Below are 24,748 nucleotides of genomic sequence, written 5' to 3'. Positions count from 1 at the left end.
ATTCGACCTTTCCAACGGGTCTTGAGCATGCCTGAGCATCCCAGTACGGTGCCTGACACATCCTAGGTGCCATTATTATTTGGCAAATGAAGTCTTGTTTTACAGATAAGGAGATGAAAAAGCAAAGGCCTTAGCATCAGTCAGACCATCTTTGGGATCCTAACCTGCCTGAAAGCAGCAAATCTCTTTTCCTCTCGCAGCCTGCACGAACTTATCTGCAAAGTGGGGTTCCTGGCACCTAGGTGGGGTCATTGTGCATATAAATGAGCTCATGTGTGCAGAGCCCCCATAGTCTCCAGAACCTGGGAGCACTGACAGTGACGGTGCTGGAGGTGAAGGGGCCACCCCAGGCCACCCACCAGCAAATGGCAGAGCCTGGATGTGGCTGCATCCTTGGAAAGAAGATAGGACACCACGGCCTCTAGAAGTGTCCCCTGTTCCAGAATGTCCTCCCTCTCCACTACAGGGCTCCCAGTGGCTCCCCAGAGCCTTCCCTGATGGTGGCTGTCAGCTCCAGAAATACTACCTTATAGGCCTTAAACCCTTCTCCTGAGGACCCGGGCTCTGGGCTGGCCAGGCCCTGTTCTCAGACCCACAGTGTCCCCTGCTCTGGAGGGCTGAGAGGTTGAGCCTCATCAGAACAAGGGCAAGGGTGTCCCGCATTTTCCAAAGAGAAGGTCTCTTTCCCATTTCCCAGAAGTCTTGGGGAGGCAGAGGTGGAGAGATGGGGTTGGCATGCCGAGGTCTGGGCACTCCTGTAGCAGGACACACGCCCCTGGCAGGAGGACTGAGCTGGGCACTCTATTTCTGATACTTTAAACACAGAGTTAGCCCAGATGGTCTGTGCAGGGACATCCTAAAGTCCAAAAGAATGTGGGGTATCCCTGCCCTGCCCCTGAGTGACAGGCTGTCCTCTGCACCCTCCCTCAGAACAAGCAGAGCAGTGAGTCGGCTGTGAGCAGCACCATCAACCCCGTCGCCATTCACAAGCGCAGCAAGGTCAAGACCGAGCCTGAGGGCCTGCGGCCGGCCTCCCCTCTGGCACTGACGCAGGTAACCTGCCACCTGCCACACCACCCTCCAGCCAGGACCAGGCCTGTGGGCTGCCATGGGGCTGTATGCTTGGTGGTGAACAGATGGCTTGCTGCCTTGCTGCATGGATGAATGAGTGACCCAGGGAGGACTGGGTGGGAATGCTGAGCTGTGACTGTCTCACCACTGTGTTCCCAGCATTCTGCACATACTACATACCCATCACACACTTGGTGAATGAATGAATGAATGAGTGAGTGAGTGAGTGAATGAACTTCTGCCTACCCATCCTTCTTGTCTCAGGCTGCATCCATCTCTCCCCACACCTGACCTGTGAGCAGCACCAGACACAGCCTAGCTGAATTGCTCCTGTCCCTGGAATGGCTCAGGTCGCTCTGGGCTGCTGTCACTCTTGGAACTTCACCTGCCCCCCTGGCTCCTTCACTGCCTCTTCAGTCCCTCCTGATTCTTCTGGGTAATAGGACTTAGCTCCAGGCCCAAACACCCAGCCTAGCTCATGGGTCACTTCAGGGCATATGCTGTGTGCCCATTTGTCTCCCGGTCTGCACTCTAAGCTCTGGAGAGGTGGCACTGTGGGAGAAGTGCCTGACTGGGTTCCATGTCACCAGGGTTTACACAAGTGTGTAGTCACTGACACAGTCTTTTCCAATGATTCAACGCACATTTGAGTCAGTGAGTGGCATGGTGAGGGGAAAATAGGCCAAGCTCAGGTGGGAGGGAAGAGCGGAGCAGCCCACAGCCCCGTGCAGGCCTATTCTGTGACCCAGTCCCTGCGCTGGTCCTTTTGGAAACCTTCCACTTTTGGAAACTCTTCCACTCCAAGACAGCAGGCAGGCAGCCCCTACTCTTGGAGCAGGGGCCTGTCTTGTAAAGGCCATGGCGTGCCTATTGACCTGGTAAGTAAGCCCCTGGCCCCCCAAGCCCTCTCATAGTGGCCCGGTCTCCATCCGTTACTACAGAAGCCCCAGCTTGGGCACCAAGGATGCTCAGGGCCTCCTATCCCCATCTCCCTGCATCTGCCGATCATCCTTTATCAAAACCGTGAGCCATCAGGCATGCTCTAGGCACTTAATTTTCATGAAATATTGGCTCCTGTTATTGTCAGGCAAACAGAGGGGCTGGTGACAAATTCTTCTCCCTTTGCTGACACCAAAGCCAGTCTCAGCATGATGCATGGTTTCCACAAGGCCAACCATCATCAGGGGCCGATGAAACTGATGAGGACGGCACATATCCAGGGAAGATAAACATGCCGGAATGGCGAGGACGGGGCCAGGCAGGCAGGCACTGAGCACCTGGGAACCCCATGGCCACACGCCGGTGAGGCCCTATGCCCACCCACCAACCCCGGCTGGGCACACAAGGCCTCCTGCCTGCCCAGCCTGGCTCTGCACACGTGTCAGTAAGGAAAGCTGCTTATCGTGAGAAGGTTGCCCCCCTGTCACTCAGTGCCCTGATTCACTGAACAAGGGCTCCCTGACTCATTTGTAAGGTGGATGGCTGGGCTTTCTCTCCGTTGGCAGAAACTGCAGAATAATGAACCTTCTCTGCTGAAGCCCTTGAAATTGCAGGCTAGAAGGATGCCCAGTGTAACCCTGAGGCCCTACCCACCTCTGTGCTGCCCTCTGATTGGAGTGTGACCTGTCAGCTTTCCAAGTCTTCAGAGTGAGCACGGTGCGCAGCCGGTGGAAATAGCAAATTGACTTCCAGCTTTTCTCATAGCATGGAGAGGGTGGTAGGAGGCCCTCTAGTCCACTCTCCCCACGGTTTCACCCCAACAGCCCCAGACAATCCCATTGCTAAAGCTCTGGAAAGGAAACGCTCCCACGCCTTCCTTTAATTGTGGTGCCAGTGTAGCCCCCGGAGCTTCGTCTGACATGCTGTTGCCTCTCTGTGCAGAACAAGCGGATCAGTTGAAAGGTCCTGAGAAAGAGCCAGGACCCCTTCTTGGAAGAGGTGTTTGCAGTTCTTATGGAAAAATCAGTTGGGGTTTGAGTCTCCACTGACAGCAGGGCGTCCTGAGGCCACTTTCTGCCACTCCCAGAAAGGGACTGGGCATTAGGAGTGAGACCGTGACCTGGGCAGCTGTGGCACCTTATTGAGCCTCTGAAGCCAGTGAGCAGCAGGCCTTTTGACTATGGGGTGAGGTCATTCATCCCCCTGAGACTGACTATACATGTTTTCCCCAGAGGCTATTTGGAAAGACATTTTCCTGCTGTTTTTGGAGAGTTTGAAATGTGAAGCAAGTCTTGGTAACATCTGCCTCTGTGCCCAGCTTTGCTCCCAGCCTGCCTAGGACACCAGTGGAATACTGGGGAGTCCTCGACAGCCCCTGTAGGCCCTCCGCAGGCTTTCTGTCCCTACTTGGGGCATCTGAGCCTCTCTCTATGTCCCAACCCCAGGCAGGTACCTGCCTGTCCTCATGTCCTCTGCTCAGAGGGTGGCCCTGGTTAGCATCTGTGAGGGTAGGGATGGTCTTGCAGGTTAATTCTCAGCCTGTTGCCAGTTTGAGAGCAAAAGACTGTCCTCTTTGAAGGGAATTTCAGGCACCTGTTACCAGGTGAAAGAATTTCAGGTACCTGTGATCAGGTGAAGGAATGTCTCAGGGGTCTTTCCTTCACCTCCTTAAATTGGCCTCATGGGCCCTAATGTGGTCTGGAGACCCAAGTCCAGACCTAGGCAGCCTTGAGCACACTGTGTGTTCATGGGGAGGGCGTCAGATTCTCCCTGTCATACAATCACATCATGCAGATGCCCATGTGTTAGGGCTGTGGCAAGAAAAACTGCTTCCCCACGGCGGAAATCAAACCAGACAAAAGACCCCACCCCGCCTTTCTCCTGTTCTCCTGGCATGTAGTAGACCCAGGGAGTGACAGAACACCTTAACAAGGACAAGAGGGCACTAGAGAGGAAGGAGGAGCCGCCCAGGACAGGCCATCTGACAAGGAGAGCTGTGGACAGGGGCTGAGCTGAGGAAAGGAGCTAAAAAGCCTCCTGAGAGAGAGAGAGAGAGAGTGTGTGTGTGCGTGTGTGTGTGCGTGTGTGTATGTGTGCATGCATGCATGTGTTGTGTGTGCAGGCACACACTTGCATCCACACCTGTAACAGAATGCATGGGACTAACAGCGACCTCTTTTCAGGGCCAGGTGTCTGGACACGGCTCATGTGGGTGTGCCCTTCCCCTCTCCCAGGAACAGCTGGCTGACCTCAAGGAAGACCTGGACAGGGATGACTGCAAGCAGGAGGCTGAGGTGGTCATCTATGAGACCAACTGCCACTGGGAAGACTGCACCAAGGAGTACGACACCCAGGAGCAGCTGGTGCATGTAAGCCACCAAGCCCCACCCAGCAGCCCGCCCACCGGGGGACTGCCCAGGCCGCACAGGATGCTGAGCCTTCCCGGGTCTCTACTAGAGAAAAGGGGCTGGAGGAAGAGGCCCCCAGAGATGCCCAGGCTGCATCCCCTGCAAGTGGGAGACATGATTACTTATGTGTGCCCTGCCTGTTTTTAAGACAGCTTCCAATACATACGTAATATAAGAGATTAAAAGAAAAAATAAGTAAATGCGACTATCAGGAAAAAGGGAACAATAAAATGAAACCAGGAATAGAGTTAGTGTTAAAAACCGAGTGCTTTGAGCTATAGTCTCTGTACTATAGACTGTTTCTCTTGGGAGATTCCTAATAGCCAGTGCAAAGAGGGAAATACAATTAGTTAAACCAGCCAGCATCTACAAGATAATAAATGAAAGAAGCTTCTCCCATGATAGAAGGAGTTGACCATTTCCTCTTGGAGACTGTTCTCAGATACCCAGTGGATATGGGTGCAGGGGGGTGTGTACCCCGAGATCAGAGAGGAGGCCGCGTAACAATGCCTTAGTACTGACGGCTCAGGCAATTAGAGACAACTATGGGAGCCGGCGATCCCTTCAGGGTAGGCGTCTTGGTCTCACTACAAACTCTTACACTGCAGCATCCCTTATGTGGCAGTCAGGGTGATGTGTGCAGCGTGCAGAGCGGAGGCTCGGCGTGGGAGACACCTGGCTCCAAACCTGTCCCCACCACAACCAGCTGCATGGTTCTGAGCAAGCAACTCCATCTCTGCAAGCCTCATTTTTTTCCCTGTAAAGGGGGGTGATGCTGCCCCACAGGATGCTCAGTCATGTTCGTCAGCACCTAGTGGCTCTCAGGCACTCTGCACCTAGCAGCTCCCTCCTTCCTCCTCCTGCTCCCCACACCACCCCTGCATGGCTCTCTCTTCTCCATCCAAAAAAGAACTTAAATTCAAGAAAGCCCCATCCCAACTCCCAACACACATTCCTTGGTGAATGAGTGTCTGTAAAGATGAACTCACTAAATTAGTAGCCCGATTGCTGGGAAGAGCAGACACACATACATGTGCACGCACACACACGTGTGCACACGTCTCCTCTTCATATTCGGAAGCCGTCCCAGAGGTGCTTGTTTCTCCCCAGCTCTGCGAACTCAGCATTTAGGACACACCAACTCCCTCTGTTTCTTCTGTTTATGCAACTTGCTCCCAAATATGTAGGTTTCTTTTGTACTGGAGTTTTTCCTCCCAAACACCATTCTCACCCAGAAGACCAGAATTTCCCAGCAAAGGAGTGCAGCTGACATAGAACTGGTGAACCAAGGTCTTATCTAACCTCTTCTGGATCTGAAATTTAAATTTTCAACTTATGCCACCTCTGTGGGCTAAACAAGCCCTAGCCGGAGCAGGGGCCGTGGCATCCTGAGTTGCAGAACAAATCAGTCAGATGAAAAGAGGAGAGAGGGACCCTCTCAGGCCAGGGGATGGCCAAAGCCAGAGCATGCAGATGAGGATGTCAAAGACGTGCTCTGTGATAAGTGGGTCAGCTCCAAGAGCAGGCATGGATTTCCTCAAACAAAGGCTGAGGGTCCCCAACCTGGAAGGAAGGGCTTTAACCAGGGACTTCTGCCGATGCCCTGGACTGTCCTACAGCTATAGGTGGCCACGTCCACCAGGCCCTGGAAAAAGCAGACCCCTTCACCCAGCTCTGTCTTTGTCTGTCTCTCTCTGCTCCCTGGAAAGATGGATGGAACAGGCGCACAGGCGAGCTGAGCCCTCCGTCGATTATTAACAATTTGTTGCTAAGTAAACCAATAAGAAATAAATGAAAGGCATTGTCAGGAAGCATTTTTATCATTTGAAAGGCTTTAAAAATGGAAAGTGAGGGTAGTATGATAAGATTTCTCTGGAAGTTCAAAGCGCTATAGATTTCACATGCTCCAACAGGGGTATTCATATGCATGACAATGGGGCCAGTCGCATAAGGTGTGAGGATCTGACAGTTTTCTGTCCTCTGGGGCAAGGCACTGCCAGTGCCTGATGCTTGGCTCTCAGGACAGCCTTGCAGGTGGCAAAGGTCCACAGCAGAGAGTCCAGCAGAACAATACTGCAGGCCGCAAATGCCAGCCACCCACGTAATTTACATGTCCTAGGAGTGCCTTTAAAAGGGGCAAAAAGAAGCAGGTGTAGTTCATTTTAATATTTTTTATTTACCCCAATATATCTGAAATATTATTTCAACAGGTAGTTAATAGAAAACATAATTATTGAGATATTGTATATTCTTTTTTTTTTTCCATTCTAAGTCTTTGAAACTGACGTTTAGTTTGCACTCCTAGCCCGTCCCGGCTTGGGCCAGCCATATTTCAAGTGTGCAAGAGCCACATGGGACAAGTGGCTACTGCAGCAGACAGTATGGGTCTAGAGGTTGTGGGAGTGGGGCTGGGAGGAAGTGAAGAACGGAGGAGGAAGGAGAGGCCTCCAAGACCTGACTGTCTTGGCCTCGCGGTCGGGATGGGGAAGCAAAGCCCCACCTGACCCGAGAGACGCGGCGGGGTTAGTCGTGCTGCGCTGGATTTCCTGCCTCACTCGCCTAGGCTGTTTTCTCCCAGGGTGAGCCCCACGCAGTGCCCAGAGCCCACCATTAAGGTCAGATCTGGCCCTGCCACATCGCCTGCAAGGGCCCAGGGCAGGCCGCTGAACTCTCTGTGCCTTTGTCAAAAGGGGACAAAGCCATTATCTCATGGGTCAATACAAAAATAGAAATGAGCATGTGTTGTTTTTCTGTTATAACAAAACATGTTATTTACAAACCTCTGAAACAATGGGCCAAGCTTAGGAGAGGCTTCTCACGCACCACTACGGGACGCTTGCCTCGCTGCGGTTAATTAGTGCCCACTGTTTGCAGCCTAGGAGCGTCTCACCCCAGAGCCCTGAGCCCAGGCTGGGGTGCATGGGATGCCTTTGCCCAGTACCGATGGTCACTTTGATGACTGATTGGAAAATGCAGGGAAGATAAGTGGCACGCAGTAGGCCTTCATTTAATGGCAGCCAGTGATTATTCATGAGGAGGTGTGGCCTGGCTTGTAGGGGTGATCTTGTTAGGTCAGTGGTCTGCACCGTAGTAGGTGGGATGGGCAATGAGGAGCGTGGTCTGAACATAATAGGTGGGGTCAGCAGGGTGGGTGGTCTGCACGCAGGTCGGGGAGGGCCGGGGGCGTGCCGGGGGCGTGCCGGGGCGGGTGGTCAGCTGACAGCCGGGGGTGGTCTGTGGGCCTCGTGGCCCTGCTTACCCACTCCTGGGCATTTCCCTCCCGGCAGCACATCAACAATGAGCACATCCACGGGGAGAAGAAGGAGTTTGTGTGCCGCTGGCAGGCCTGCACGCGGGAGCAGAAGCCCTTCAAGGCACAGTACATGCTGGTGGTGCACATGCGGCGGCACACAGGCGAGAAGCCCCACAAGTGCACGGTGAGTGGCTTCTCCCCACCCCCGCCGCGGCATCAGGACCGGCCCGTCAGCCTGGCCAGGGGGATCGTGTTCGGAGGTGGCCAGCCACAGCAGGGGCTCTGGGACAGAAGCCTGTTCCCACTCTGCCTGTTTGGGTACTGGAGGCCCCTCGCCTCGTGCTGTCCCAGACATTGATGGATTTGCTCTCTGGGTGTGAGCGTCTTGGTAAGCACAGAGAAATGTGTGAGTGTGTCTGTGATTGTCAGCCCAAAGGCAGAGCTGCCTCCTGCAGTTTGCTTGGCTGGGTGACACTGGGCAGAGGACTACTCCATAGCACTCTGCAGAGGAAAAAAACATCATTGGTGCTTCAGAGCTTGAGCCATGATGGGTTAAAACTCATTTGGGTTGAAGGTTTTTTGTTTGTTTTTTGAGAAAGTCTCACTGTGTCACCCAGGCAGCTCATTGCAGCCTCCACCTCCTGGGATCAGGCAGTCCTCCCACCTCAGCCTCCTGAGTAGCTGGGACGACAGGCGCATGTCACCACATCAGCTAATTTTTGTGGTTTTTTGTAGAGACGGGATTTCACCATGTTGCCCAGGCCACTCAAACTCCTGGGCTCAAGCAGTCCGCCTGCCTCGGCCTCCCAAAGTGCTGGGATTACAGGCTTGAGCCACAGCTCCCAGCTGAGTTATTATTATTTTTTAGTGAGCTCAAAGACCTTTTCTATGGTCTCCTTTAGGAGGTCAACAGGATTTATGACTATAGTTCAACAGACTTATTTTCTTGCCCACGAAAGCAGACGTGGTTTTATCTGCGGCTGAAACACCTGGGAACTCCTCTTTGTGAATTCCTGTTTCACAGATTCTGAGACATACATTTTATTTTCACCTTAGCATCTCTGAAGTCAGACTGTCTTAAAATCCGTGGTGTCCAGGATCCAGTGAAATATGCTACCTTTGTTGGCATGTCAGTTTTTTTATTGAGAAATAACTCTCTGTGCCTTTGTGGAAAGGGGACAAAGCCATTATCTCATGGATCACTACCAAAAATAGAGATGAACATACCATAAAGTTCACCCTTTTAAGAAAATGTACAATTTAGTTGTGTTTAATATATTCCCAAATTTGTACAACAATTACTACTAGTTAATTTCAGAACATTTTCATCACCCCAGAAAGATACCCTGTACTCATTAGCAGCCGCTCCGAATTCTCTCCATCCCACAGCCCTGAACAATTACTAATCTGCTTTCTCTCTGTATGGATTTGCCTAGTCTGGAAATTTCATAAAAACTGAAATAATACAATATGTGACTTTGTGTCTTGCTTCTTTCAGTTAACACGTTTTCAAGGTTTCATCTGTGTTGTAGCATGCACACGTACTTTATTTCTTTTCATGGCTGCATAATATTCCATTGAATGGCTAGACTGTGCTTTGTTTATGCATTCATCAGTTGATGGATATTTGCATTGCAATCACTTTGGGGCTGTTATGAGTAATGCTAATATGGATATGTATGTTCATGTTTTTACATGGACATAACGTTTTCACTTCTCTTGGGTATGTGTAACTAGGAGTGGGATTGCTAAGTCATATGGCAATTGAGGAACTACTAGACTGTTTTCCAAAAACACTGCTCCATTTTAACTTTCCACCCACAACGAATGAGGGTTCCAATTTCCCCAGATCTTCACCAACACTGGTTGTTACCTGTCTTTTTTATTCTAGCCTTATCCTAGTGGGTATAGAGTCGTATTTTATTGTGTTTTTGATTGGCACTTCCCTAGTTAGTGACTAATGATGTTGAACTTCATTTTCAGGAGCTTACTGGACATTTGTGTATCTTCTTTGGAGAACTGTTTACTCAAATATTGCCCATTTTGAAATCTGGGTGTCTTTTTGTTATTAACTTGTAAGAATTTTTTATATGTCTAAGTTACTAGACCCTTATCAGATATATAACTTGCAAATAATTCTCCCATTCTCTCAGTTTTCTTTTCATTTCTCTGATACTTATCTTTAAGGCACAAAATTTTTTAATTTTGAGGTTGTTTAATTTTTTAATTGCTTGTGCTTTTAGTGTCATAGCTAAGGAACCATTGCCTAATCCAAGGTCACAAAAATTTACCTCTATGTTTTCTTCTAAGAATTTTATAGTTTATAAAGATAGACTTTTCTTTATAGAAATATTGAATACTGGCACTCTAAAAAATTTTAAAAAATTTTTAAAGGAAATATATGTGTGTATAAGGGGTTTTATAATAAAGCTCTTCCATTGAGGTCTTTGGTCCATCTGGAGTTGTTTGTTTGTTTGTTTGTTTGCTTGGAGACAGAGTCTTCTCCCTCTGTCACCCAGGCTGGAGTGCAGTGGTGCCATCTTGGCTCACTGCAACCTCCACCTCCCGGGTTCAAGCAATTCTCCTGCCTCAGCCTCCCAAGTAGCTGGAATTCAGGCATGTGCTATCACACCTGGCACAAAAAAAAAAAAATTATTTTTGTATTTTTAGTAGAGACAGGTTTTCACCACGATGGCCAGGCTGGTCTCGAACTCCTGACCTCAGGTGATCTGCCTGCCTCGGCCTCCCAAAATGCTGGGATTACAGGTGTGAGCACCATGCCCTGCCTGGAGTTAATGTTTGTACACGGTATGAGGTAGGGATCCAAACTTACTCTTTTGCTTGTGATTACGCAGTTGTCTGAGTTCATTTGTTGAAAAACTGTTCTTTCTACTTGAATGGTCTTGGCACGCTTGTCAAAACTCAATTGACCTTAAGTGTCTGGGTTTCCTTCTGAACTGCTAGTTATATTGCGTGGATCTCTGTGTCTCTCTTTATACCACATGCAGTCTTTCTTACTGTCAATGTGTAGGAAGTAAATTGGGACATATGAGTCCTCCAAATTTGTCCTCCTTTTGCAAGATTGTTCTGGCTCTTTGGGGCCCATTGCAACAAGTTATTTTCTTAACATCCTCAGTGGTGGCAAATCATAGCCCTTTGATGATATGAGCTGTGAGTTGTGGAAACAGATGAAAGGCATTTGGAGCCAAGCGTGCTCAATCAGACGGGTCAGGAATAAAGGGGAGGATGTGAGGAATGAGACAGCTCCTACAGGGATGTGGGTGTCCTCCTGAGGGCAGTTTTCATACATCCATTCAGTGCAACCACAGTATCTTTGGAATAGCTGCAGAGCTCCCTGCAATGATCTCCTCCTCCTTCTCCCCTTCCTCCTTCCTTCCCTCTCTCCCACCTCCTTTCTTTCCTTCCTCTCTCCCTTGCTCCCTCCTTTCCTCCTTCCTTCCCAAAAATGTTTCTTGAGTGCCTAGGCGCTAAATATTAGGAACACAGCAATGAACAAGACCCAGAAAATTCCTGCTCTGTGGAGCTGGTATTCTAGTAAGAAGGCTGGGTAGCAAAATGATTAAGATCATTATAAATCATGCCAAGGGGAATAACGGAGAGAGGATAGAGTGTTGTGATTGAAAGTATTAGAAACACGCTCTCAGAGGGACCTGGGCCAGGAACCAGATTGGGTGGGGGCTGCGAAAGTTTCCAGCCAGAAAGGAACCTTTCTGGGTAGGTTCCCTACTACTGGGTAGGCAGAGGCCCCAAGCCAGGAAGAACTTAGTGGGGTCAAAGAACTGAAAGGAGACCAGCGTGGCCAGAGTGAAGGTGAGGGTGGCCCAGTCACTGAAGGACTTGAAAGACTGAATTTTATTCTCAGCACATTTTAGTGTGCAGAAAAATTCTAATCGAGAGTGGTACTGGGAATCAGTTCAAAGTAATAGTTTAGAGTTTAATGATACAGGAATGTGCTGCTGATTTTAAAAAATAGAATATGTAACTGAATACTTGATATGTTCCCAATTTTGGCTTTAAAGACATGTGGAGATGAATTGCAGAGTCACCAGAATGAAACTTACCGGCGTGTCAGTGGTGGCACCCCCTGGGCAGCCAGGTTTTTCATTTTCTCTTTGCACTTTTCAGCCCTTTCCATGTTTTCAGAAAAGGAAAGTAACATCTTTAAAACGCATGCTTCTGGGTGCGCTGATGGGGTGGAGCAGAGTAGGGCAGGGGAATCAGCAGCCCGCCCCCTGGGAAGCCTTGACTGACTGAACCGCCTCCTTCCAGTTCGAGGGCTGCTCGAAGGCCTACTCACGCCTGGAGAACCTGAAGACGCACCTGCGCTCCCACACCGGGGAGAAGCCGTACGTGTGTGAGCACGAGGGCTGCAACAAGGCCTTCTCCAACGCCTCAGACCGCGCCAAGCACCAGAATCGCACCCACTCCAACGAGGTACCCCCAAGGAGCACACACTGGGCATGCACACGAGGGCCCCACCAATACCCTATGGCTTGTAGGCATCTGCAGGCCAGCAGATAGCCAGGTGCCTGGTGTCCGTCCGCCACCCCTGACCAGCTGCACATCCTCGGACACAGACCAAGACTGAAACCTGGACAGACCAGTCTCTCTCTGCCACTGCCTCTCCTCTAAAAGATGCCCCATGAGGTCCCGTGGCGTACCGACCCTCTCTGTGCCTCCATTTCCTTATCTCTGTAATAAATATAATAGTGGCCTCCTCAGAGGCCGTCATGAGGTCCTTGGGAGCTGAAGCTGAGGCAGGGAAGTGGCCTCTCTGATCTCGGCGTGCTTAACATGCATCTGCTCCCTGTGCCTCGGGGATGCTGGGTGGGTTCTGCCTCCCCATCCTCTAGATGCAGAAATGAATACTCAGAGATGAAACGACTTTCCCCAGTACCAGAGGAGTGATGATTCCCCTGCAGCTGTGAAAATACCCTGGGTCACTGCTTCACACCCCCAAATTCCCTTTCCACCACAAGCAGGTGTCCCACTGGGGAGCAGCTGCCCTGCTGCCTAGGGGAAACAGAGCAGTGCTGCCTCAGCTTGGCACTTGTTGGCAGCCCCCCGCCTATTGGCTTGAGCAGCCAGTAGTGACATGCTCCAGCTGTTAGCGTGGCCTGGGCCTGCCGTGGCTGTCCGCCCCAGCAAATGGGGCATAGAGCAGCCCCTGTCTTCCTGAGTAGGCAGAGCCCCTATCTGGGCTGTGAGAACCAGGGAAAGAAGCCAGGCAAGAGCCGGTGGTGTCCCAGCCCAGTCACACAATGACTGTCGCTCAGGCTTACTCAGAAAAGTATCTTTTAAAAAGTTTAGGCACATCCTAGACCCCAAAGGGGCTTTGCTCTAATGCTTGTAAGAAGTTAGAGGAATTTTCAAAGGCATCTGAACCCCTGAGAGTCTCTCACGTGTGTATGTGTTTATGTTTTTGTGTAGATGTGGGGTGTGTGTGTGTGTGTGTGTGTGTGTGTGTGTATAGATGCGGGGGAATATGAGTGCACACACATATCCACATACGGATACACAAACACTCTCCCGCATCTATACACACACATACATACACTTACAAATGTATGTGTATATGTGCTTGTGTATATGTGTTTGTTTTTGTGTAGACGTGTGTGTGTGTGTGTGTGTGTGTGTGTGTGTATGTGTGTGTGTATAGATGCAGGGGAATATGAATGCACACACATAACCACATACAGATACACACATACTCCCCTGCATCTACAAACACACACATACATACACTTACAAATGTATGTGTATATGTACTTGTGTATATGTGTTTGTGTTTTTGTGTAGACGTAGGGTGTGTGTGTGTGTGTGTGTATGTGCACGTGTGCGCTTGTTTATGGGTCCAGGACTGAGGTTTGGAAATCCTGGGTTTTCACCCCATTACTGGATAACTTGGAACCTGTTCCTTTGCCTCCCTGAGCCTGCCTTTCTTCATCAGAGAAATCAGGGTTGCTAGCCCTGTCACACTGTACACTGAGCTCATACACTTGCTACTAGTACTAAAAACCCCACTGCCCTGTTCCCCAAGAGGCAGCACTGTGATTACACGAGGCGCGTGTGTGCCCAGCCTCTTGTGGCGGGGCTCCCCTCGGCCATGTGCTTACCTGCGTGAACAGGTGGCAGACAAGCCAGGCTACGGCCAGACTCCTACAGGCGTGGGTCAGGCATGGCCCTGTCCATGGAGCACTGGCTACAAATTCGACAGAGCACCTACTGACGCTGCCAGCCAGGCTCTGCCGCGGGACGTGGAAAGCTTCAGGAGAACAGGGAGAGCACCCTTCAGAGTTGGTCCTTGTACCCCCATCCATGACACAGGCCTGCTTCTCCCCCCAGAAACCCTACATCTGCAAGATCCCAGGCTGCACCAAGAGATACACAGACCCCAGCTCTCTCCGGAAGCATGTGAAAACGGTCCACGGCCCAGATGCCCACGTCACCAAGAAGCAGCGCAACGACGTGCACCTCCGCACACCGCTGCTCAAAGAGAACGGGGACAGTGAGGCCGGCGCCGAGCCTGGCGGCCGTGGTTCTGAGGACAGCGCCGAGGCCAGCAGCACCAGCCAGGCTGTGGAGGACTGCCTGCATGTCCGAGCCATCAAGACCGAGAGCTCCGGGGTAAGCGTAGCTGGGCAGCCCAGCGGCGCAAGGCGACTCCATAGCCGTGCCCAGGGCCAACCTGACCGTGGTTGTGGGCTCTGCCCGAAGGTCCCCCTCTAAGGGCACATCAGTGTCCCTCCTCTCTCCTCCAACTTGGCTTTCCCCCTTCACCACCTTGGGTCTCACGGGGAACCTGTCTTGTCCAGGTCCCATTCTGCTCTGACCAGGTTCCTGCTGGGTGTGTGGCAGTGCCCTGGATGAGGGGGATGCTGCCCCGTATGGTGGGCCTGCACAGGGCGGGGGTGGCCTCTGCATGTCTGCCTTTCCAGCCAGCACCCAAGCGCCGCTGCCAGCCCCCACCCGTCTGTCCTGTCTCTGCATCCCCGCCCCTCTGGCATCCACTCCTTTTGTTCTAACCACCTGCTCTTTGTCTCCACCTCTTTTTCCCAACTGTACCTCCCCTAAGGATAGACGGTACTGAGGTGAGCCAAGGAGCTGGGCGTGTGTGGGTGGGCTGGGGGAGTGAGGGTGGCGGGGGAGCTGGTTCATGCTGCTGCCTGGCAGAGACTCCCCTGTCAGTCCAGGCCTCATAGGCCCTGGCAGGTAGGCCGGGACGGGCACGCGACAGTGCACTGCAGGTGGGGCCATTGCCCTTGGCAGCCAGAGTGGAACTGGCAGGTGCTGGGGAGCAGGGGCGCCAGGCTGTGTCAGGGACAGAATGACAGGGAGGCATGCTTCCAGGCTACTGAGGGTCCTGAGGGCCAAGCAGAAGAATGTGGATGGCACCATGGGCAACACCTAGAATGTCCCTGCTCCCATGAAGCCTTTGTCCTCATGGGAAGGAAGATCGCAGCTTCCTAAGGAAGCTGGAATTTGGGGCTATTTGGCCCAGCAATGAGCCCAGAAGTGGTGCATCCTCATCTGGGCTCAGTGCAGTGCAAGCCTCATCTGGGCTCAGATCCGAGTCCTGTGGATGTCATCCGATCGCTGGCATTCTGCAATGTACATGTGCCATGAGCTCCCTGCCCCACTCTACCTAACCCAGAGGGAAGGCTGCTTTGGGGTGGCCCTTTAGGCAAGGGCTGCATCCCACAGGTCCCCCTCCACGGTCATCCTTTCCCTGTCTAACAACCTGCCCCTGGCCTTTTGAGATCATCCTGTCTGGTTGAAGCCACCAAGTCAGCAGGTTTTCATTCCTCACCTTATCTGGGTACATGGCTGTTTGGGGGATTAAATGCCTTCTTTCATGCCATACTGGGTGCCTTCTGCATGCTGCCTGTTGTCTATCCACCCACCAACCCTGCACCGGAATCAGTTCAGGTCCGTCTCATAGGTGGGGAAGCCAAGGTTAAGAGAAGTGAAGTGACTTGACCATTTTGAGCAGACAGACTCACGATGCTTTACATGCTCCTCTGCAAGGCGGCCTCCTTCCCTCACCCCCCAGCCCCGCAGGCTGTGTAAGGGTGTGGTGCATGTGCAGGCCTAGAGGCAGGACCTGGTGGTCTCTCACGCCCTCTGAGTCTGTGCTTTCTTGCCTCGTCCTCTGCAGCTGTGTCAGTCCAGCCCCGGGGCCCAGTCGTCCTGCAGCAGCGAGCCCTCTCCCCTGGGCAGTGCCCCCAACAATGACAGTGGCGTGGAGATGCCGGGGACGGGTCCCGGGAGCCTGGGAGACCTGACGGCGCTGGATGATACACCTCCAGGGGCCGACACCTCAGCCCTGGCTGCCCCCTCCACCGGTGGCCTCCAGCTGCGCAAACACATGACCACCATGCACCGATTTGAGCAGCTCAAGAAGGAGAAGCTCAAGTCACTCAAGGATTCCTGCTCATGGGCCGGGCCGACTCCACACACGCGGAACACCAAGCTGCCTCCCCTCCCGGGAAGTGGTAAGTGAAGGCCGGGAGTTTGCAGATGGGGCAGGAGAGAGCCTGGGGCAGCACCAGCTAGGCTTACACCCACCAAGCACCAGTGCTATCTCACCAGATCCCTACAGGATCTTACCAGCCCAGTACAGAAAAGGAAACTGAGGCTCAGAGAGGTGAAACGCCTTACCCAAACCAGTGGCAGAGGTGATAGCCTCGTCTGTGTGTCTCCAAAACCCATGCTCCTTCAACTGCACCATGCTGAGTCCTTATAACCCCCCAAAACACGCAGGCCCTGCTCACATCATCCTGTTCCTCACCCAGTCATTCATTCACTGATTAGGCACTTGCTGTGGGCACCATGTCAAAGGCCCTAGGCAGGAGAACCGCTGAATTCCAGTCCCAAAGGAGCATATGGTTAGAAGCTTGTGCCACCAGATTTATACCCTACTGCAGAATGAGCCAGGTACCACGAAACCAGAGCTCAGGGTAGAGCTGTGCAGAGGAAGGAGAAAGCACATTGAGCTGGGTACAAGCAGGGAGGACTTCATGGAGGAGGCAGCACTGTGCTTAGCCCCAGGAGGTGCCGGCCAGGCTCTGAGATGGAAGGCATCATTAGCAAACATGTCTCAGGTACCGACTCTGTGCCTGGGATTGTGCCGGGCTGCCACTGTGGTAGACGCTGGTGTACCACCTGCTTTGACTTGAACCTGGGAAACCCTGTCTCTAAAAAAAGAAAGAAAGAAAGAAAACATGCATCTCCTGAGGATTTAGTGTCCCAACTTTTGGGGACTGCTGGTAAATGGCCTTGAATTCTCAGCCGCCTACAGGGATCTCCTGAGTTGCAGACAGATGCCCCACCCAAGGTTACCCCTTCCCAGCAGGCCCACATACAATGACTGGTCACTGCGGGAGTATAAAGGCCCAGCCATCAAGACGAAGCTCAGAGAGGTGCCCAGCTCAGGGCAGCACTGAAGAGCCATTGGAGGTCCTGGGCTTCCCGTGACATCATCCTGGGCTCACTTCTCCTCTGCCCACTCTTGCAGCCTCTCTTTCCTTTCTTTCCTTCCATGGGTATGGACCTCAGGGCACTCCCTGTAATATCCTGCTCCTTCAACTCCAACTCAGGGGAGCCCAGGTGACAACACCTCCATGGCCTGTGAGGGTGCAGTGCCAGGAGACTGGCCTGGGCTTTCCTGGGCTGCTCATCCCCTCCTCTGTGTAACTCAGTCCTATGGAGACGCACATTTATCTACAGCTGGAGAAACTAAGTCCAGAGAAAGGAGAATGCAGGGCCAGACAGATAATGGTAGAGTTAAGACAGGGACTTAGGCCTCCTGACTTCCCTCGCCCACCCTTAGCATTAAGTGCCACCATTTGTTTACATATTAGTTTTTCCTTCCCCTTCTTTATTGAAAAACCATCTGATCACTGGGCGTGGTGGCACGTGTGCCCTAGCTACTCCAGAGTCTGAGGAGGGAGGATCCCTTGAGCCCAGGAGTTTAAGGCCAGCCTGGGAAACTGTGTCTCTAAAAAGAGAAAGAAAGAAAGAAAACATGCATCTCATCTAGGGTCCCAGGCCCTGCGCGATGACTGAGCATGGTCAAAGCAAGCAGCCACCCAACCCTTGTCCTGATGCCGACCCCTCTGCTTTCCCGCAGGCTCCATCCTGGAAAACTTCAGCGGCAGTGGGGGCGGCGAGCCCTCGGGGCTGCTGCCCAACCCGCGACTGTCGGAGCTGTCCGCGAGCGAGGTGACCATGCTGAGCCAGCTGCAGGAGCGCCGCGACAGCTCCACTAGCACGGTCAGCTCGGCCTACACCGTGAGCCGCCGCTCCTCCGGTATCTCCCCCTACTTCTCCAGCCGCCGCTCCAGCGAGGCCTCGCCCCTGGGCGCTGGCCGCCCGCACAATGCCAGCTCCGCAGACTCCTACGACCCCATCTCCACAGACGCGTCGCGGCGCTCGAGCGAAGCCAGCCAGTGCAGCGGCGGCTCCGGGCTGCTCAACCTCACGCCCGCGCAGCAGTACAGCCTGCGGGCCAAGTACGCAGCGGCCACCGGCGGCTCCCCGCCCACCCCGCTGCCCGGGCTGGAGCGCATGAGCCTGCGGACCAGGCTGGCGCTGCTGGATGCGCCAGAGCGCACTCTGCCCCCCGGCTGCCCACGCCCGCTGGGGCCGCGGCGTGGCAGCGATGGGCCGACCTATGGCCACGGCCACGCAGGTGTCGCACCCGCCTTCCCTCACGAGGCTCCGGGCGGCGGCGCCAGGCGGGCCAGCGACCCTGTGCGGCGGCCGGGTGCCCTGGCCCTGCCGCGGGTGCAGCGCTTCCACAGCGCCCACAACGTAAACCCTGGCCCGCTGCCACCCTGTGCCGACAGGCGAGGCCTCCGCCTGCAGAGCCACCCTAGCACCGACGGCGGCCTGGCCCGCGGCACCTACTCGCCCCGGCCGCCCAGCATCAGTGAGAACATGGTGATGGAGGCCGTGGCGGCAGGAGCGGACAGCGCGGGGCCCGAGGCCGACCTGGGGCTGCCGGAGGACGACCTGGTGCTACCCGACGACGTGGTGCAGTATATCAAGGCGCACGCCAGTGGCGCTCTGGATGAAGGTGCCGGGCAGGCGTATCCCACGGAAAGCACTGGCTTCGCTGACAACCCCAAACTGCCCAGCCCTGGGCTGCACGGCCAGCGGAGGATGGTGGCTGCGGACTCTAACGTGAGCGCCTCCATCCCTGTGCCGGGAGGATGCCAGCTGGGCTTTGGGACGCCCTCCAGCCTGAACAAAAATAACATGCCTGTGCAGTGGAACGAGGTGAGCTCCGGCACGGTGGACGCCCTGGCCAGCCAGGTGAAGCCTCCACCCTTTCCTCAGGGCAACCTGGCCGTGGTGCAGCAGAAGCCAGTCTTTGGCCAGTACCCAGGCTACAGTCCACAAGGCCTACAGGCGAGTCCTGGGGGCTTGGACAGCACGCAGCCACACCTTCAGCCCCGCAGCGGAGCCCCTTCCCAGGGCATGCCCAGGGTAAACTACATGCAGCAGCTGCGACAGCCAGCGGCAGCCAGCCAGTGTTCTGGCGTGACTACCACTATGAGCCACCATGCCTGCTACGGCCAAGCCCACCCCCAACTGAGCCCCAGCACCATCAGCGGGGCCCTCAGCCAGTTCACCCCATCCTGCAGCAGCATGCCAGCCAAGCCAGGCCATCTGGGACACACACAGCAGACGGAAGTTGCACCTGACCCCACCATGATGGACAACCGCCACAGGGAGCTTGGGGTCCTCAATTCAGCCCTGGCTGGAGTGCCACCACCTCACCCAGTCCAGAGCTACCCACAGCAGAGCCATCACCTGGCAGCCCCCATGAGCCAGGAGGGCTACCACCAGGTCCCCAGCCTTCTGCCTGCCCGCCAGCCTGGCTTCATGGAGCCCCAGCCAGGCCCAATGGGAGTGGCTACAGCAGGCTTTGGCCTAGTGCAGCCCCGGCCTCCGCCAGAGCCTAGCCCCGCTGGCCGCCACCGTGGGGTACGTGCTACACAGCAGCAGCTGGCCTATGCCAGGGCCACAGGCCATGCCATGGCTGCCATGCCATCCAGTCAGGAGACAGCAGAGGCTGTGTCCAAGGGAGCAATGGGCACCATGGGGTCGGTGCCTCCCCAGCCGCCTCCGCCGGACTCAGGGGGGCCCCCGGACCACAGCATGCTCTACTACTATGGCCAGATCCACATGTACGAACAGGATGGAGGCCTGGAGAACCTCGGGGGCTGCCAAGTCATGCGGTCCCAGCCACCACAGCCACAGGCCTGCCCAAACAACATCCAGTCCCAGCCCTTGCCCTCACCAGGGGTCAACCAAGTGTCCAGCACAGTGGACTCCCAGCTCCTGGAGGCCCCCCAGATTGACTTCGATGCCATCATGGATGATGGCGATCACTCGAGTTTGTTCTCAGGTGCTCTGAGCCCCAGCCTCCTCCACAATCTCTCCCAGAACTCCTCCCGCCTCACCACTCCCCGAAACTCCCTGACGCTGCCCTCCATCCCTGCAGGCATCAGCAACATGGCTGTCGGGGACATGAGCTCCATGCTCACCAGCCTCGCGGAGGAGAGCAAGTTCCTGAACATGATGACCTAGAGCCCCGAGCACCTGGCGCTGAGTGCACCTGGAGGGGTCATCGCTGCGCAGAGCCTAGGGGTTCCAGCTGTTTTGTCTTTTTCCAAAAAAGTGTTAAATAGGCGTGAGGGGTTGTTGCCCATTGGCCGTTCAGATGACAGATGATGTAAAAGAAGGTTTATGGGCATCCTCTCTGGTCTTCTGGATTATCCCTCAGAACAATGGAAGAAGTCTCCATAGAACAGGAAAGAATGCAAAACTCATGTACACCGTGCTCTCCAGCCTTTGGTGCCTACAGGACCACTCTGCTCTGGCTTCCTCATGGCTGACATTTGGCTAACGAGAGATTACTCTAGCCAAAGACTTTCCAAGGACATGCAGAAAGAGGGTAGGGAGCATTTGGGTTTGAATCTGAATGCCATATTGGATATTCTGGAAATGTAAGCTTCTTATTCCGCTACTTGCAAGGAGAAGGAATTCCTGGTCCCACCTGAATTCCTGTATGAAGCCTAACTCTTGAGGTCTCCAACGTCCCTTGTCATAGAGGAAAAGCACAGATTATACCTGGATGATTCAGAAGCACATTCTGAGTCCAGGTTTGGTAGAGCTGGCTCTTCTACCCCATAAAGCCGAGTTTGGGACTGGCAGCCCATCCAAGTGTATATGAATGAATAAAGTATGTAAGTTTCACCAGAAAAAGGAAAGAAAAAATGTACTCCTTGGGGCAAGCCCAGAAGCTGCCCTGGCCTCTCCAGACCGTGTTTACAGTGTTTGCATGTAGAATGTAGCCCTTCCTGAAAAGAAGACTTGTTTCTAAATACCTCAGGGCTGCTGGAGCCGCTGTGGGTTAGGGATCGACAAAAGTGCACTCCGGGCAGAGCCTCAGGCCGCCCTGGGGATCTCCCAGTAGGAAGACGAAGTCATGTGTTTACCCAATCCTGTTTCTCCAATGCAATGTCCACCCATTTACCACGAAAAACTCCATGGCCTGACAGCAGCCCAGTGTTCTCCGCCAAGCCACAGCGTGCAGGCCTGGTGTCCTCCGGATTCCCTTCCTTCTGCCCCCGCAGTCGCTGGGCAGAGAATGATGACGTGTGGTGGTAGGGGTGGGGTGGAAAGAGGAAGAGGTTGATCCCCAGGTCATTGAATTTTCCTGGTCAGTGTGACCAAGACCCACCTGGAAATGGAATTTGTAATTGGCTTCAGGAGACATCATTCCTGGACACACTGGAGGGTGAATTGGTGCATCTTCCCCACCATATACACACACACCCCAAACCTTCTCATGGGGAATGTGTGGCAACCTTGCCAAACTAGCAGCACCACTCAGCGTGACTCTGACTGTGACCTTGGCCTCAATGAGGAACTTCTTAGGAGAGTTTGAGGACAAGGCCATCATCATCTGGGCCCCCTGCATCCCAGCGTATCAAACTGTCCAGAGACAAGACCAGCTGCAGGTGAAAGCCAGGGAACATTGCTAAGGGTCCGTGGCTCTGCGGTGGTGTTCACTGCCTTCCCGTTAGGATTTCCCTTGCTAGTCCCAGCCTGTATATATTCTGTATAGAAGACATCCCTGAATATACTGTAGGTGAGTCATCCAGCCAAATTTATATCTCCAAAACATTTTTAGCTTTTTCTACATGCTATGAATTGAGATGACATGCTCAACTTGTAAATAAGTCTTTTTGTACATTAAAAAAGTAATTTTTTCATAATTTATCTTGTCTATCTGCCTCTCCCTTGACAGTAGTTAATGAGAACCTGGGCAGTAAATTTGGTGCATTCCAGCAGAAATTAGGCTGTATTTTTTCTTAACAGTGTCAAAATCGACTATCCCGCCTTTGCCAAGAAATGTTTAATGCTGAGGCATTTACTGGCTGTTTGTTTGTTGTCTCTTGGGGCTGGGCAGGGTTTGACATTTCACAGTGAATATCTGACTGCTGTTCCGGCGAGCTGCTCTGAGCATCTATATGCATTGCAGGCCAGAGTTAGACCCAAACACTCCTGGGGTCAGAAGTGTCTCTTCGGTGGGCACTCTGATGGACCACATTTCATCAGGGTGGGACAGGGTGAGATGGGCAAACCCCCAAGGCTCTGGTGCAGGCACAAGGGAGTCAGGACAAGCAGGTGGCACCTCCAGGATGCCCAGCAGCTGGCCTTGGCAAAAGGTGTGGTTCTTCTTGACCCAGAGTCTTACGAACTAAAAGGACATGTTTCCTGCCCTTCACACCCTGCACACACACCCAGCATACAGTGGTGGACCAGGGCTAGAGTGACGCTAATGAGCACTCCATCTGGAAAGGGAGACGGAGGCACACAGCAGTCGCTGGTTCAGGCATCTGAAGTTCTGCAGGGCAGAGGTTGCAGAGCCCCTGCTGCAGGGGTGGGTGCTCCCTGAGCGGCTCCCGGGCCATCGTGCTCCACAGCTCTAGCCTCTACCACTGGGGCCTTCTTCCTTTCCCATCATCCTTTCAACTTCTGATGAGGATGTTGGAAAATAGTCCTTTTGGCAGTGGAGTAACTTTCAGCTTCTTCCTGCCTGTAGGAAGTTGGGAACCTAAAGTTCTTTAGGTTCCAACAGTCTCAGTTTCCTTTGAGTCCTGGACGATGCCTTTGCTCAAGGCAATCTCTCAAGCATCAGGCAAGTTTTCTATGTATTTGATGCCAGCCCACTGGGTGTCAGAAGCCACACCCAAATTCCTTTGGCAGCGTGCCTCTCTGCATTTGACAATGTGTACACCCACATCAGGCAGCTGTGGGCCACACCCTGATAGTCTGTAGGAACCCTCTTGTTGCTGAAAGGATATGCTCAATGCCACCATATTCCTTGCAAGGACCTGATGACAAAGGGCATTAGCATGGAGAGCATAACCCTGATGTCGTCTCTACTCTGAAGCATCCTTTACCAACATAGCACTGGATCTGGTCTTTGCCTCCCAGGCCAGATACTAAGCTGATGCAAAAATAATTACTTTTATGCCACAATTATTTTGCACCAACCTAATATTAATTTGAGGACCTTCTACTGGCTGAAGAGCCCGTAGATGGGAGGTGATTTTGTTTTCTAAATTCTGCTTGTACACTGGCCATTTCCTCTCTGAACTCATCTCTTACGTGTAGAGCCTTATCATTTGCAGCTCAAAGAAGCTCATGTTTACAGTATTCTGCCTGCAAACCACCCTGCCTGACCCCACTAATTCATAGGTACATTTTCTCCCTCCCAGAGTAACATAGGCAATAATTTTACCAGCTGTTTCTCCACCACATAACACAGGTCACCATTTTTTTTTCCATTTTTCCCAACCGCCTCTGTATTTCCTCACTGCTCAGTTCCAAACCTCTGCTACCTATTTTAGGAGCAGCAGCCTCCGATTCTAGGTGCCAATTCCAGAAAAAGTTAACTGCAGTCCAGCAGTGCTGTCTAATAAAAATGCTTACAGCAAGAGGCATCTGTTTAGCTCCTAAGTTTGCAAGTCAGCTGAGGTGGACTTGGTATGGCTGGGCTTGCTGGACCAGCTTAGCTCTGCTCCTGTGTCACTCCCCCCCCCAAAACCAGAGGATTGCTTGGACATCTAGTGGTGATGGCAGAAGGACCAATTGGCAAGAGATAACACAGGATGCCTCTTTGGACCTAGCCTAGGAACAGGAAGCAAGTCATATGGCTGAGCCTCAGGTCAGTGGAACTAAGAAGCTCACTTCTATACAATGAGGGGAGACAGGTATCTGAGCAACAATCCCGACCAGGCATAGTGGCACACACCTGTAACCCTAGGACTTTGGGAGGCCGAAGGATTTCTTGAGCTCAGGAGTTCAAGACCAGCCTGGGCAAAATGGTGAAACCCTGTCTCTCTCAACAAAAAGTAGAAAACAGCTGGGCATGGTGGCATGCACCTGAAGTCCCAGGTACTCGGGAGGCTGAGGTAGGAGCATTACCTGAGCCCAAGGAGGTGGAGGCTGCAGTGAGCTGTGATGGCACCACTGCGCTCTAGCCTGGGCAACAGGGTGAGACCCTGTCTCAAAAAAGAAAACAAAAACAACTAATCCAACTTACCACAGCCTCAGTCCAGCTTTTATCACAGTAAGACCAACATTGCAACCTCCATCTGTCTGCTGACTGCGTATTTTAGATGATTTTAAACCCAGAAGAAATTAGCCAGGTGTAGTGGCATATGCCTGTAGTCCCAGCTACTGGGGAGGCTGAGGCAGGAGGATTGCAGCCCAGGAGTTCATGGCTGGAGTGATTGGACCCCTGTCCTCCAGCCTGAGAGACAGAGTAAGACCCCAGTTCTATAAAATGAAAAATAAATACACCCAGAAAAGGATGACAGTAGTGGGGGTTCTTCTTTCTTATTCTTTTTTCTTCTTCTTTCTTCTTTCTTCTTCTTCTTTTTCTTCCTTCTTCATCCTCTTCCTCTTCCTGTTCTTCCTCTTTTCCTTCTTTCTCTCCTCCTCCTCCTTCTTTTCCTTCTCCTTTCTC

At 52.9% G+C, this 24,748-nt stretch overlaps 1 protein-coding gene across 1 annotated transcript in view; it reads left to right on the top strand.

Moving 5' to 3' along the window:
- GLI2 (GLI family zinc finger 2) overlaps positions 1-22,140 on the top strand; it is a 251,203-nt gene extending 229,063 nt beyond the window's left edge. The window contains exons 8-14 of the mRNA XM_032250612.1: positions 931-1,053; positions 4,245-4,379; positions 7,706-7,855; positions 11,962-12,126; positions 14,038-14,319; positions 15,851-16,187; positions 17,825-22,140. Of these exons, the coding sequence (XP_032106503.1) occupies positions 931-1,053; positions 4,245-4,379; positions 7,706-7,855; positions 11,962-12,126; positions 14,038-14,319; positions 15,851-16,187; positions 17,825-20,292 (3,660 nt within the window). The 3' untranslated portion in view covers positions 20,293-22,140. The remainder of the gene's footprint in view (positions 1-930; positions 1,054-4,244; positions 4,380-7,705; positions 7,856-11,961; positions 12,127-14,037; positions 14,320-15,850; positions 16,188-17,824) is intronic.
- The last annotated feature ends 2,608 nt before the right edge of the window (positions 22,141-24,748 follow it).

Source organism: Sapajus apella, unplaced genomic scaffold (genome assembly GCF_009761245.1).
Source record: "Sapajus apella isolate SASKATOON/1434 unplaced genomic scaffold, GSC_monkey_1.0 scaffold72, whole genome shotgun sequence".
NCBI classification, from domain to species: domain Eukaryota; kingdom Metazoa; phylum Chordata; class Mammalia; order Primates; family Cebidae; genus Sapajus; species Sapajus apella.
Note: the sequence above shows the minus strand (reverse complement) of the source record. Positions and strands in the feature narration are given on the sequence as shown.